Source organism: Pollachius pollachius (assembly GCF_949987615.1).
Source record: "Pollachius pollachius genome assembly, chromosome: 2".
In the NCBI taxonomy this organism is placed as follows: domain Eukaryota; kingdom Metazoa; phylum Chordata; class Actinopteri; order Gadiformes; family Gadidae; genus Pollachius; species Pollachius pollachius.
The window spans coordinates 26,623,974-26,640,139 of record NC_136935.1 but is presented as its reverse complement, the minus strand read 5'-3'; the positions used below and the strand labels follow the sequence as shown (position 1 = coordinate 26,640,139).

The 16,166-nt window shown below is 46.7% G+C and overlaps 1 protein-coding gene across 1 annotated transcript in view; it reads right to left on the bottom strand.

Moving 5' to 3' along the window:
* Positions 1–12,293: 12,293 nt before the first annotated feature.
* LOC307091868 (dolichyl-diphosphooligosaccharide--protein glycosyltransferase subunit TUSC3) overlaps positions 12,294–16,166 on the bottom strand; it is a 105,560-nt gene continuing 101,687 nt past the window's right edge. The window contains exons 9-10 of the mRNA XM_079758704.1: positions 13,378–13,468; positions 12,294–12,440 (exon numbers count right to left, since the gene is read on the bottom strand). Of these exons, the coding sequence (XP_079614830.1) occupies positions 12,425–12,440; positions 13,378–13,468 (107 nt within the window). The 3' untranslated portion in view covers positions 12,294–12,424. The remainder of the gene's footprint in view (positions 12,441–13,377; positions 13,469–16,166) is intronic.

Sequence of the window (16,166 nt, the reverse complement as noted above, 5' to 3'; positions counted from 1 at the left end):
TTGTTTCCTGTTATATGACCATATATGGCTGTAATGATAGTAAATGAATGGTAATGAGCTCATAGGGCTCAGGCCTATGTCGAACAGCCTGTATTCAGGGGGAAATGGCATTCCAGTGTTTGTAGGACAAGCCTAAGCAGGCTTGCAGAATCCCAAATGTCATGCGTAGGATAGGATTTATTACTTTTCTACAAACTGCAGCGTTCGGCTGATGGCTGGCTGAATCAGCCTCACCTGGCCGTGTCTGATTGGTCTCTGGGACCGGGTGAGGCTGCACACCTGTTGCACATTGAGTTGTCAGTGTACAACAGGTTGAACCGGCCATCTCCACACACACTCGGGGAGATCTCCTGCATGGCAACATGGAGCACCAGGTCATGTATCATTATCTGCAGGCATGAAAACGGGTCAGGGGTGAAAAAGGTGAGAAGGATATTATCCCTCTAGGGGGGTCCTGGGTATCCTCCCCCGGAAGAAAATTTTGAATATTCCATATTTTTTATTGGCAAAAACACACAACACAAACATTAAACACTTTTCAATACTCTCAGAACCAGATCTCAATTTTTCTTCTTTGCCTGGACCACCAGTGTCTCCATGGCCCACTTTCGCTGTTTTGCCACATGTCTCAGCCTCGCCCTTTTCTCTTCTTCAGCAGTCTGTTTCTTGGCCTGCTGAGCACTGCCAGATGCTTGGGAGCCATACTTGCTCTATTGGTGCTGCTTTTCTTCCGAATTCATCTTCTGCTGGCGTTTGTATGTGGCTACTGCAGAGTTGATGTTCTTGCATAGTGTTCTGTCTACCTCCCCGAACTTCACATCCTCCATTCTGTAGAGCTGCATGGCTGTCTTCTTCCTGGACTGCAGGGTGTACTTGACCGTCTGGATTGCTTAAATGTTGGTACATTCATGTTGCCACTCCTTTGGTCAATAACATCATTCATCCAACGAAAAGAAGACTCAACCCTTGGTCTGTGAAAGATAAAGAGGCAACATTTAACCATCACACTCAGGGAGGGGTACTTATCTGGCTTGTCAAAGACATGACCCCACCACTCAACAATGCTCTCTCCCTCCTTGAAACTGGGGATGGTCGGGTCAACATTGAACCGAACAAGTTCTCTCTGGATGTCCTGGTCTGCTGGCAAGAGGTGCCGCAGAATACCACTCAGCCTGCCAAGAAATGGATGAGAATTTGAAATCAGTTTAAGGACATGAGGAAACAAAAATCCCAAAGTACCTGGTAATATGGCAAAATAAACTTTAAATGTTATTCTTACCTCTTCAACTGGATGGTTGCCTGTGAGTGGCCTCTCAGAAGAGGGTCCAGAGCAGACAGGGCTGTAAGAGTCGGACTGGCCAAGGGGAGCTTCTTCTGGAGGTACACTGCAGTGGTGATGTAGGCTTTCCTGATGTCTGCTAGGAATGGCACCAACAGCTGACACAAACCACCAAAAACTGACCATTATTTTAAGTCTCAAAAACAATTGAGAAAAAAGGTCATGCAGGTGGTGCAGGGTACTTAAAGCATGATTGAGATTCTGGCTCCTGAAAATGTCAGCCTCCTGTCCCACATAGACCTCCTTGGAGGGCAGCAGCATATGATCCTCCAGGACCATCTCCCTCAGAGCCCTGGGAGACAGCTATGTAAGGGAAGTAATTAATTGGAGTAATACCTTAAGTGCCTTTCACAAGACCCCAGATTGCTAAACAAAAAAGGAACACTCAACTGATAGCACAGACAACAGTAAAAATAGGGATAAAATCAATAATATATACTAAAGTAGGCAGAGTGGGTGTGAGGAGGAGCTAATTACCTGAGTAATGTGTTCGGCCTTCACGAAGCAAGCCATGAAGGCCAGGAACAGCTCAAGCTGCCGATCATGAAGTTTGTGAACCAATGTCTGGCTACTCTGTGTATGTAAAACAAATTCTTATGAAATTGAATGATTGCCAACATTGGATGTGCATGCACGTGCAGTCAAGTTGCAGTAATTCCAAGCACAACTAACACCCACCTGGACAACCATGAAATACTCCTTGAGAATAGCCAGCAAACCCATGTAGATGCTGAGCCGTAAGACTGTTGTCATTTCCTCATGCCACAGCTTCTGACATACCCTCTTTTTTCTCTCAAGGCCTTGTGGAGTCATGCCTGTGAAACACAATACATATTCGTCCTCATTAGTAACTTCAAAACAAGTATAAGTGCTAATTATTATAAGGGATTGGAACATCAAGTCTCTTTTACCACAGTACAGTACAGTAGAGCTAGCAGCCGTGGTCTAGACAAGAGCTGCATTTTGTTTACCTGGTCTGGACTCCACTGATGGTCAACCTGGAGATCACTGAACATCTTCTCCAAGTAGCCGTCAAAGGGCTCTGAGAACTTCTTTGCCGCATTGTGTATATGATGACAGGAGTCCCCATCAACATCGAGCAGGTTGGGACAGTATTGGTACATCCTGATCTCGAGGCCGGTCTTGCTGCCCCTCATCAAAGCACACGAGCCCATCAGCATACTCACAAGGTTATTCCACGGGATGTGTTTTTTCTCAAATAACTCACAGAGCAACTTCTCTAAAGAAGCAGCTTTCACCTTCACAAACTCCAAGGACCCCAAATGCTCCACTATCACCTTCCTCAAGTCTGCATGGTAATAGCAAACGAGCATGGAGAGGATCTTCAACAGAAAAAGGTTTATTAGCCATGCAACATTTTACAGGGCATACACTGAAGCAAAAACAGAAGGACTTTGATGGCAATAGCTTAATATGAGACCAACCTTTTAGTTGTTGTTAAAGGTACTCTCGTCTAAATTTAACGAAAAGGGAAATATCTTCAGGTTGGAAAAGGTCCTCTCAGAGTAGGTCCGCCCTACACAAAGTCGGAGAGATTTTGTCACATCACATGCATAATCTAATTGGTACAATATAAATCATACAACAGGTAATTCTGGCAACATAGCAGTATATATAGCAACATGGTAGTTTAAGGAGCATGTTTTATGTGTGCAGTTCACTAAAATGTAAATTAAAACACTGAAATAGTAGACAGCGACAGCTTCATTCCCTGCAAAGCTGGTTTATCCAAGGAAAGGGTCTGGGCAAGCTCAACAATTACAGGAGCCTTAGAAAACGAGATGGAATGCTCCACCAAGGTTCCAAGGACCATTGCCTAGAACACAAATTATGTAATTAATGTAAAGCTAGTGTATTCCATGTTTAGGTGATGATGCTGCCAGTGACGGGAGCTGATTGTGATACAATAAAAATAACAATCTCAAAGTGCTAGTGTACTCTGTATATGCTGCCTGTGCTGACTAACAGGTCTACACCACCTACCTCTGCATTTGCTATGCGGTTTATGACTGGTACGGGGATCTTTCCCTGGCACTGCTGCCTGATTGTTTCTGACCCCTGGTTGGTTTGACTCTGGCTTGCTGGATTCACCCTAGCTGATGCTGGAAGGAAGCTGCTGGCAACACTATGAGTGGAAGCTATCATCTCCACCTTCTGCTTGTGAACGTTCTTCTGGCAGTGAGCCTACAGAGCATGGCTGCCTTTGTTAGCATAATTGATCTCTTTGTGGCAGAGAATGCATCTGGGGAATCCCTGCCTGTTGATTTTGATGAATACATCTCCTAGATGAAAGGAGACCTCTTGCTCTTTTACTGAGACCTTGCCTTCCAGTTAAAGCCACGACCAGTTCCAGCTGCATTTCATTCCAGCTGTTTAATAATGGCAGAATCCTTCTCTCCTAACACACTCATTCTGCAAAAAATAATGTTTGTATCAGTGTTAGCACTAACTTCTAGTTTAGCCTTATAGAAAGAACGGTGGACCACTTGACCCTTCAGCCTTGTCAGTCCCCTCACCTAAAATCATCCACACGTCCTGGAAAAACGAGTTGTAGAGATTTTAGAAAGTAGTAAGTTTTCTGTTTTGTGATTTACCCTAAGCTATACAAGCTTACTTTAGTAACGATATCTAGCTAATGTTAGACTAACGGTAGCGTTAGCTAAACATTTTCCACCGGCGCTGCTCAATGAGTACTAAAGTGTGACGTCACGTTTCCATAGCAACTGCTTTTCGGTTCTACACACCAAATTAACAAGGCCACACAAACATTTTATAGAAAAGGAACGATTTCTTTGCGAATTGATTTGCTTTACCAATGATGTAAGAAATATTGAGAATAGATTGTCTTTGTTGTGTAAAGAATATAGCGGAGCTATATGTATGTTGTTGCACGGACCCGTTTAGGGGGGACACAGATAACTTGCGGTTCAAGAGTAAACACGTTGTTTGCAGCTCCGTCTCTGTCTACTTCATTAACCCTTGCCTAACGTAACATGGTGTCAGAAGTGGGATAGTAGAACGACAATAACACGGAATGCGATAAGAAAAGGAAAGGAAATACGGGGAAGAAAACAAAAAGAAACAAGATGCACGACCGACAGCAACAGTTAGCACCACAGCTAATCCCGTCCAATAAATTTGACTTCTCCAATACAAATGACTGGCCGAGATGGATGAAGCGGTTCGAACGCTACAGAATTGCATCAGGGCTGGACAAACAGTCAGAGGAATTCCAGGTGAACGCTTTTATGTATGCAGCTGGTGACGATGCAGAAGACATCCTCAGTGTTTTACCTCTGTCTGATACCGACAAGAAGTAGTACGAGTCAGTGATTGATGCGTTTGAAAAGCACTGCGTCAGCAAGAGGAACGTGATCTATGAAAGGGCATGCTTTAATCGCCGAAGTCAACAGCCGGGTGAGAGCGTGGAATCTTTTATCACAGCAGTGCACACGCTTGCAGAACATTGTCAGTTCGGGGCTCTGAGGGAAGAGCTGATAAGGGATCGAATAGTGGTCGGCATACTAGATGCTAAGCTATCGGAGAGTCTACAGCTAGACGCAGAACTGACATTAGCTAAGGCAATGACAAAAGTCAGACAAAGTGCAGCAGTAAAAAAGCAACAGCCTGTGCTGAGAGGGGCAGAGTCTTCAGCAGGGCATGTTGATGCGATACACAAAAAACACATCAAATGGCATAAAGGATTTCATGACACAGCGGATAGCCAGCCCACAGAATGTGGCAACAGTGGCTATGCCAAGAGACACCTCTGGAACGACTGCCCTGCCCGTAATGAGGAATGTAGGAAGTGCCATAAAAAAGGACATTTCGCTAAAAAATGCAGGTCAGCCAAGAGTGGGCATGACATTACACAGGGGCACACTAGTTCGGAAGACGAGGAGTTTGCGTTTTTGGGAGAAGTGCGCTCGGGTGAAGAGGAAGAATGGTTGGGAGTGCTGCAGCTGAACGGTGAGGAGACTGCATTCAAACTAGATACAGGAGCTGCAGTTACTGCAATTCCGAGCAGCACTTATTCCAGTAAAATACACGGAACACTCAGGCAGCCTAGTAAGGTGTTGAATGGACCAGGGCATCACCGACTGGACGTTAAAGGATGTTTTGAAGGGAACCTGACCAGTAAAGAGAAGGCAACTAAACAACAAGTGTATGTTGTTGATGAACTGACAAAGCCTCTTTTAGGTCTCCCAGCGATTATGGCTCTCAAGCTAGTGAAGCGTGTCCATACAGTGGAAGGGCAACAGGAGGATTTCAAAGCTCAGTTCCCCACTGTATTCTCGGGTCTGGGAAAATTAAAGGAGCCCTACACGATTGCATTGGAGCCGGATGCTGTCCCATACGCCATGTCTTCTCCACGGCGTGTGCCTCTCCCACTGCGTGATAAGGTGAGAACAGAGCTTGACCGTATGCAAAGCATGGGGGTGGTTTCCAAAGTGACACAACCTACACCATGGTGTGCTGGCCTTGTCGTCGTACCTAAGCCCAATGGAAAAATACAGCTGTGCGTGGACTTAACACACTTAAATAAGTGGGTTCTGAGAGAGAGACACATTCTCCCAGCCGTAGATCATACTCTGGGAATGCTCGCTGGGGCGAAAATCTTCTCAAAGCTGAATGCCACGTCGGACTTCTGGCAGATCCCATTGTCAGATGAAAGCAAGCTGCTGACGACTTTCATTACCCCGTTCGGGCGGTATGCGTTCAATAGGCTACCGTTTGGAATCAGCTCGGCGCCCGAACACTTTCAGCGTCGCATGTTTCAGATGCTGGAAGGATGCGCAGGTGCAGTGTGTCACGCAGATGACATACTTGTGTATGGCGAGAACGAGACCCAGCACAATGAGAGACTGTGTCAGGTCCTACGAAAACTCAAGGAAGAGGGACTGACACTAAATGGGGAAAAATGTCCGTTTGCAAAAGACAGCATGATGTTTCTGGGCCATTGTGTCACTGTGGACGGGGTGACACCTGACCCAGGGAACATTAAAGCAATACAAGAGATGCCTGCACCAACAGATATCGAAGGGGTGAAGAGAGTGTTGGGAATGGCCAATTACCTCAGTAAGTTTTTGCCCCATCTTGCATCCTACACACGCCCGATCAAAGACCTGCTATGTGGAAAGAACGAGTGGTGTTGGGAAGAGCCACAGAAGGAGGCCTTTCAAAGGCTCAAAGCAGAACTGAGTTCCACACAGGTGTTGGCTGCATACTCACCGACAGCTGAAACGTGCGTGTCGGCGGACGCCTCATCGTTTGGACTAGGGGGGGTCCTAACTCAACAGCAGCCAGATGGAACATGGAGACCTATTGTGTTCATCTCGAGAGGTATGTCTGATACCGAAAAACACTATGCACAAATAAAGAAAGAAGCTCTGGCAGCTACGTGGGCATGTAAGCGTCTGTCCTCCTATCTCATCGGACTGAAATTCAGATTAGAGACAGACCACAAGCCACTAGTGCCATTGCTAAGCACCAAGGCTCTCGACGAACTTCCCCCGAGAGTGCTGAGATTTAGACTGAGGCTGCTGAGGTTTACTTATGACATTGTACATGTGCCGGGTAAAAGCTTGATAACTGCTGACACATTGTCAAGGGCCCCTATAGAGCATACTTTCACACAGGAGGAAAGCGAGAACGAGGCTGCGGTAACCGTGTTCGTGGATGTGGTCACTCAAAGTCTTCCTGCCACAGAGCCCAGATTGAAAGAAAATATAGAGAGACAGAAAACTGACCCGGTCTGTGCGAAGCTGATCAGGTACTGTGAGATGGGGTGGCCAGAAAGACATATGGTCCCCCCAGAGCTGGCCCCCTTCTGGCCTGAAAAGGGTAACATCACACTGACTGGACAGCTACTTCTCAGAGGCCAAAGGATTGTGATCCCACGTGACATGAGACGGGAGATTCTTCATAATCTCCACTGTGGGCACCAAGGGATCGTAAAATGCAGAGCGAGGGCCCGCCAGTCAGTCTGGTGGCCAGGACTATCTGTCCAAATCAGTCAGATGGTGGAAAACTGCAGCACGTGCTCACAGCATAGGGCAGAACAGCGAGAACCGTTGCTGACCACACCTGTGCAAGATAGACCCTGGAAAAGAGTCGGCTCAGACTTGTTTTTCTGGGAAAATGAGACATATCTTCTTGTAGTGGACTATTTTTCACGGTACATAGAGGTAGCCCGTCTCAAGGTAGCTTCAGCTGTGACTGTTGTAGCTGCCCTCAAGGATGTTTTTGGTCGCCATGGAACACCAGAGACTGTCGTTTCTGACAATGGGCCGCAATACAGTTGTTCACTGTTCGAGTCCTTTGCCATGGAGTATGGGTTTACTCCTGTCACAAGTAGCCCCAGATACCCCCAGGCAAACGGAGAGGCAGAGCGGGCGGTGGCCACAGTTAAAGGATTGTGGAAAGGAGGAGGTGACAAAGCAAAAGCGCTACAGACATATCGGGCTACACCGTTGGAGAGTGGCTACTCCCCAGCACAACTTCTTATGGGAAGACAAATTCGCTCTGACATACCACAACATCCAGCAACACTCCGTCCTCGGTGGCCGAACATCAAGGGCTTCAGAAGGTCTGAAAAGCAGGCGAAGGAGGACCAACAACGCCGTTACAACTTGCGTCACAGAGTTCGCTCCCTGCCACAGCTGCAGCCAGGTCAGGACGTGTGGCTGACAAGAGAGAGGAAGCAGGGCACTGTCATTCAGAAGGCGGTAACACCTAGGTCCTACCTCATTCACACTGATGAAGGACAGCTCAGGCGTAATCGCACCCACTTGCGCCCAGTACAAAATACACAGCCCCAGACAACACCAGACACAGACAAAACACCTGATACAGGCCAAAATCCAGGTAACACAGACACACCCACTGACACTACTAGGGAATCAAAGAGCCACACACATACAGAGGCAAATAACACATATGTGACCTCTTCAGGTCGTGTCTCACGCCCGCCGGGGCGTCTGGATCTCTAAGGACTGTTGGTCTGTGGTATGAGCTGGTGAAGAGAAAAAACAGCGGAAAGTTGTGCACTTGTTAGATTTAAGTTCTCTGTTTATGTTTACAGCTCTATGCTTTATGTGATACCTGTAGGAGGGTTTAAGTTCTCTGTTTACGTTTACAGCTTTGTGCTTTATGTGATACCTTACAAGAGTGTTACTAAGGAATCTACAATATTAAGCTTTCGGTAATATATAGTTATATAGGTTGAGATAACTGTTCGAGTGTTAACAGTGAACCCTGTTTGTTATTGGAGGGACTTATTACTTAAGGGGGAGATGTTGTGTAAAGAATATAGCGGAGCTATGTATGGTGTTGCACGGACCCGTTTAGGGGGGACACAGATAACTTGCGGTTCAAGAGTATACACGTTGTTTGCAGCTCCGTCTCTGTCTACTTCATTAACCCTTGCCTAACGTAACAGTCTTCATATGAAAAGAAAACAAAACTAACGTTTACGAACTTTTCCTTTTAATACCCCAGGGGAATACATGAACGCCTCGACATGTTTCGATTGGTAGTGATTTTCACCTCTAGAAATTGATTTATTTTACTTTTGAAAGAAACAACACATGGAAGCAATGGAAAACGCCATCTCTCGTTAGGTTGTTTAGAACTGAAAATCCGGTTGCCAGGACAACTGACAAGCTGTAGCTAACGTTAGCTAAGCCTTTGTCAACAGAGCTCCTGGGTAACTTAGATATACCAGAAAATATTAAAATGATTGAAACGATCACTCACCAAATTCAGTCAGGTAAATCGCCGAGGCCAGGCGTGCTTTCAGCTTCTGATGGCGGTCTGGATAACGCTATGGTCAGCACGAGCGAAGCGAACTGCTTGTAAACCAACCCTTTTGGTACGCGCACCTGTTCTCAGTTCGCTGAATCTCTGGGGCTGGTTCAGAGGCCATAATCGGGCTGAAATCGGAACACTACACGATTTCAGCCCGATTTTGTCCCAAATTGTTCGTCGCAGACAGATTTGCGAGTCGTACACGATTTTGAAAAGTCGGCGACGAGACGAGGTCTTGTAATGTGACATGCTTGCGATCTGCAATGTTTTCGTCTGCGATGTTCGAAAAGCCCACGACGAATAGTTTGGCATGTCAGAATTTTTTGGGGAATCCATGACGTATCCATTGTTGACCTGAGGGAACCCCGCGAACAGCTGGAGCTCAGGCGCAGTGTTTACCAACGGACTTCACTGCACTACGCTTAGTAGGAGTAACTACTACAGAAATTAATGCGATCAAACCCAAGAACAATCTTTTCTTTTTCTTCCTTTTCGTCTCTGTGCAGAGGACCGCCAGCATAATGCCTAGTGCTAGGTACTCGGGATCCATTGTTGACGCTTTGTTGCCAGGCTACGTGTACTTTGTATCTTCATTTCACCTACTGTGAGGAGTTGCTGCATTGAGCACATATAAAAACTACTGGAACCTTTATGACAAAAATGTGAAAAGCATTTATGTCAGTTCTAAACCTTCGATTTTCTAAATATCTTGCAAACGTGAATCTTGTAGTGTGACCAGTCTTATGACAGTGTGACATTTTAAATCGTGGTGGAATATCTGAGAATCGTGTAGTCTGAAAGGTACGCACCGTTGGGTGACGAGTGGAAGACAGACTACGGAGACCCCTCGAGCATTCAAAGTACTCCGTCGGGATGTCGGATACGCAATGCAATTCGCCGCCCGATCGATCTTATATGTTGACAACAAATCATGTAAATAGTTTTGTAAATAAACTTCCAAAGCTTTACAAATCCTATTTGGTGTTTTATTGGCCCTTAATGTGCAAAGTAAACAACGTACAAAGTAAACAAGGTCCAAAGTCAACCGAGTAGCGTTTCCGGAAATGATTTTTTTAGAGGACCTATCACAGCCCTTACCGTCTCTGTTGCGTCGACTGATAGTTAAAAAATATTGGATGCGCACGTAAGCTACGGAGAGGTTCTCCGACAGGCTCTCCGTGTCTAAGTACAGCACTTTATGGAGGACTTTAAACTGGCCGGCCTCTGAACCTACCCCCCCCCCCCCCCCCCCCCCAAAATATTGTTTATCAAATCTACACGATTCACATAGGTCACCTATTTCGGTTTCAAAACGGCGAATTTCGCCGAAAGGTGAGTGATTTTCATGCCTGTTATCTATAAACCTTTACAATAAACTGGCTTCAACACCACCACCATGCGTCCTTGTCTGTAGGAGCCCTGAAAAGCCACCTAGGTGGCGTGTAGCACTAGCTTTGTTACATATTCATAAGAATATTTTTGTTAATCCCATGAAAATACAATGGTAGAATTGATAAAAAAAATATCAGTTTGACTGTTCCCTCGAATGAGGCCTTCATAGCTCCATAGGGAGGGTCTTCCTCCATTGAGACAATGTTGCACATCTAGAGAGGACGCAGTTTATCATTGGGTCATCATCACTCTCTTATAAGCTTTGACCTATAGGTTTCCACCCTAAAGACAACATCAATCACCTTTGGACACTTGGCTTCTCCCCGCTGTCGTAGACCATGACATCATCTGGGAAGTACCTAGAGACACCTTGAGGCCGGTTCTAAGGAGGTTCTGAAGGGTCACTGGGTTCCTAGCGGCACCTTGAGGTTGGTTCTAATCTCTTTCCTTAAATTAGGGCTGAGCTCTTTCCTTAAACAAGCGGTTGGATCATACCATTAAACTAGGGGTTGGGTCTTTCCTTAAACAAGAGGTAGGCTCTTTTCATTAAACATTGGTCCTTAGTTGATGCATGTCCATGAAGGTGTTTGAGCTTTCTCCAGACCGTTCTCTCATGGCTTCATCTAAACGTCACATTTAGCAGCTACAGCGATACCCATGGAAGGGGATCCCGCTGAGCCCACTGCAGCCCGCTCGGCTGCGCTCGGCTGAAACATCAGTCCCATCAGGAAACATGATCCGCTGGATTACATGTACTCAGGCCCACCCATCTATACTGAGTTTGAGAGTGGATCCATTACATGAAGGAGGAGGGGAGAGGAGAAGAACCGGTGAGGAGTCACAGCGTCCTGAGATCCCACTGCATTAACGCCAGGTTTCTGCACCTTTCAGCCTTACTTAAAATAGGATCTGTTTTTTTAAAAATGAAGCATTTCAAATGGTTCTTAAACCAACCACAGCCCTTGCTATTACAGGGCCCCATCCCTATCTATTACAGACCAAACCCCTATCTATTATAGACCATACCCAAAGCTATAACAGATTACACCCCTATCTTTTACAGACCACAGCCGTATCTATTACCGAACACACCCCTAGCTATAACTGATTACACCCCTATCAATTACAGGCCAAACCCTCAGCTATTACAGACCACACCCCTAGCTATTACAGGCTACACCCCTAGCTATTACAGATCACACCCCTAGCTATTACAGACCACACCCCTAGCTATTACAGGCTACACCCCTAGCTATTACAGATCACACCCCTAGCTATTACAGACCACACCCCTAGCTATTACAGGACACACCCCTAGCAATTACAGATCACACCCCTAGCTATTACAGACCACACCCCTTGCTATAACAGGACACACCCCTTGCTATTGGATGGCGTAGCTTCTCCTTTTCCTCCAGCCTTGCGCGGGTTGGTCTCCCTGACCAACCAGCCTGTCTCAGCAGTGAAGAACAGCAGACACAGCAGTCTGTAAACACAACCAAACATGGTATCTCTGCTGCATTCAAGCTGCTCAGTTGTACTCAGAAGCCCGCTATCCAGGTCCTTCAACCAGGAAGAATCGTTTGGTTTGCATTTATGTTAAGGGAATCATAAATAAACACTATTCACCCCCTTAGAGCGCTAGACGTAGCCGTACTTTGGAGATCAATACGTTATCAAGCACATTGGAAGTAGGAGACAAGGCGCTTCTTTACCCAGTGTAAACAGACAGAATAATTTATTTCAGTTTCAGTTTGGAGATTGGACATGACAGCAACAGTTGATGAAAACACCATGCAGTCTACACAACAGAAACGTGCTTCCTCCTCTTCAAGGTCCTCCTCCCCTCCACGCTTTCTTCTCTCACTTGATGAGGAAGCTGAGAGAAAGAGAGAGAGAGAGAGAGAGAGAGAGAGAGAGAGAGAGAGAGAGAGAGAGGAGCAGGAGAGAGAGGGAGACAGAGACAGAGAGAGTGAGGGTGAGAGAGACAGACAGACAGAGAGAGAGAGAGACAGAGACAGAGAGAAGGGAGAGAGAAAGGTGGGAGAGAGAAAGAGGAGGGAGAGAGAGAGATTATGGAGGGAGAGAAGCAGGATTTCCATGAGCAGATGCATTAATACAAGACTTAGTGAATACCAAATACAATTTTTTGTTTGTTTGTAAACGTGTGAGAACTCTTCTATGCTCCTGACCCCACCAATCAACCATGTCTGTGTGTGTATGTGTGTGTGTGTGTGTGTGTGTGTGTGTGTGTGTGTGTGTGTGTGTGTGTGTGTGTGTGTGTTGAGCTTCGTCTGAGCAGCAGTGTTTGCTTTGTCCCAGAGGTAAGCTTCTCGGACCCTCACCATAACGCTACGGTGTGATGCGTTCATACCCAACATCAATCATTATAAGGCTCATCACGGTGTTAGCTTGAAAACTTTCCCAGCGCTGCCACGAGCCATAACCATGGGGATACCAGGTCCCTCTCCTCCCTGGAACTCTGGGCCCAAAACTCCTTTTCTAAATCTCAGTGTTCAAAGTGGAGCTGAAACAGCGGGTGAAACGACTGTAACAGTTAAACTAAAACACATCGTCGTGTGGACGATTTCACTGCAGCACTTGTGTTTAACCGGTGAGCAGAGTCAATCAGTAATATGGAATCTAGCCAAAACCATAGCAGTTTACGCTGTGGGCCAAGACTATAACAGATCATTTATATTATTTAGTGTGCACTGATGGATGGTTTTTGGGGCGTATTGATTTGATATCGTGAACAGCGTGAACCATGTACAGCCTGTGCGAGCCCTGCGGTACAGTGGTGTTGCCATGGTTACCTGTAAGGGTATCCATGGTATTTGGACCTGAAGATGGAGAGGAGGAAGCTGAAGAAGAACACCACCAGGCCCAGCCCCACCAGGCAGATGACTGTAGGAACACACACGCACACACACGCACACACAGAAGCACACACCCACACCAACACACACAACCGCGCACACACACAAACATACACATACGCACGCACGCACAAAAACATAAGTTAGGAGTGGTGTCAAATGTTTATATATGCTATATACACTATACGCTACAACAGGCCTACTCAGATGCTGGCATGAAACATCTTATTTGAAATGAAATGAATGTTAGGAGAATAGATGACAGACAAATGGACAAATGGACAGACATCTATCCATCCGTCTGTCTGTCCATCCATCCATCCGTCTGTCTGTCCATCTAGTACATCCACCCATCCATCCGTCTGTCTGTCCCTCTAGTACATCCATCCATCCATCCATCCATCTATCTGTCCATCTAGTACATCCATTCTTCTTGCTATCACTGCATCCTTCCCTCACCAGCCCATCTGGTATATATGATCTATTGGTGGCATAATGTCAATTATGGAACTCATTGCACTCCTGACCATCCCTGGTAGAAGGGATCCCCTACTATGCGTTTCTTCTCAAGATTTCTTCCTTGCTGATTTAAGGGAGTTTTTTCTTGCCCTTGTGGGGGCTTGGGTAAAGGGGGGTGTCATAAATATTTGGCCTGTTAAGCCCTTTTAGACTGTAATGGTGATTAAGGGCTATACAAATAAAATTGAATTGAATTGTATATACAATATGATTCACACATGGATCTGGTCTGGATCTATTAATAATGCATGCTGTGTGTGCAGACGCCTGAACACACCTCTATACCTGTAATGGGCTTGTAATGTGTGCATTCCTGTGTGCGTACGTGCGTGTGTGTGTGGATTCCCCAGGAGTACAGTGTTCAATTAAAGTGTCGCAGAGGAATGATATTACTAATCAGGATTATGAAGAGAACTGTTCCACAGACAAAACAGGTGATGTCTTCAACTCCCCTGTGTGTGTCTGTATGCGTGTGTGTGTGTGTGATAGATAAACGTAGAAAGTCAAGGAACTTAAAGAAAATTGTACACAATTTTGTAGGGGTGACAAATGTATAATGAAATTATGTGCGCAACGAATGTGTGTGTGTGTGTGTGTATTTGTTGAGGAGGGGCAGTGTTTATGTATGTGTGTATGTGTGTTTGTGAGTGTGTGTGTGTGTGTGTGTTCAGGAGCAGTGTGTGTTCAGGAGCATTCTGTCTGTGTTGAATAGAACTGTTTGTGTATGTGTGCGGAGAAGAGGAAAGCCGACCTAACCGTCTCTAGGAGAGAGACGTCACATATCTCAACACTTTGCCCCTCTCTCCTGCTGCAGTCAGAGTACATCTGCATGATTGGCCTCTCCTAATGGGACGACAGACACAGCTGCACAGAGAGGACAAAGCAGAACGGAGAGGACAGAACAGAACGGAGAGGACAGGACAGGACGGAGAGGACAGGACAGAGAGGAAGGAGAGGAGAGAGAGGAGAGGAGAGAGGGGACAGAGCGGACAGAGAGGAGAGGACAGAGAGGAGGGAGAGGACGGAGAGGAGGAAGAGGAGGGAGAGGACAGAGATGAGAGAGAGGACAGAGAGGATAGGACAGAGAGGAGAGAGAGGACAGAGGGAGGACAGAGAGGATAGGACATAGAGGAGAGAGAGGAGAGAGATGAGAGAGAGGACAGAGAGGAGAGAGAGGACAGAGAGGATAGGACAGAGAGGAGAGAGAGGAGAGAGTGGAGAGAGAGGACAGAGAGGATAGGACAGAGAGGAGAGAGAGGAGAGAGGACAGAGAGGAGAGACCACATGACACAGTGGGGTACTGAGAGGGAGGTGAAGAGAGACGACAGGGTTTAGGTGCTGATGTTGAAGGTGGAGGTTGTGTGGTGGAGGTGTAGTGGAGATAATTATGGAGGTGGTGGTGTTATTGCTGGAGGTGTAGTGATAGTGGTGGAGGTGGTGTTAGTGGTGGAGGTGTAGTGATGGTGGTGGTGGTGGTGTTAGTGTTGGAGTTGGTGTAAGTAGTGCAGGTGCAGTGATGGTGGTGGAGCTGGTGAAGTGGTGGAGGTGGTGTTAACGATGGAAGTTGTTGAGATTCAGTAACGGAGGAGTAGTGGTGGTACTGGAGGTGTTGTGGTGGAGACCTTAGTAGTGGAGGTGTAGTGGTGGTGGTAGAGGTGTTATTGCCAGAGGTGGTGGTGTAGTGGTGGAGGTGGTGGTGGTGCTAGTGCTGGAGGCGTAGTGGTGGTGGTAGAGGTGGAGTGGTGGTGGTGGAGGTGTAGTGGTTTTGGTGGAGGCGTGGTGTTGGAGGTGTAGTGGTGGAGGTGGTGATGTAGTGGTTGTGGTGGAGGTGGTGGTGTTAGGGCTAGAGGTGTAGTGGTGGTGGTGGAGGTGTAGTGGTTGTGGTGGAGGTGTAGTGGTTGTGGTGGAGGTGTAGTGGTGGAGTTGTAGTCGTGGAGGTGGTGATGTAGTCGTGGAGGTGGAGTGTAGTGGTGGAGGTGGAGGTGTAGTCGTGGAGGTGGAGGTGTAGTGGTGGAGGTGGAGGTGTAGTCGTGGAGGTGGAGGTGTTAGAGCTAGAGGTGTAGTGGTTGTGGTGGAGGTGGAGGTGTTAGTGCTACAGGTGTAGTGGAAGTGGTGGAGGTGTAGTGGTGGAGTTGAAGGTGTAGTGGTTGTGGTGGTGGTGGTGTACTGATGACAGTGGTGATGGGGGGATAATTACATGCCTGAGT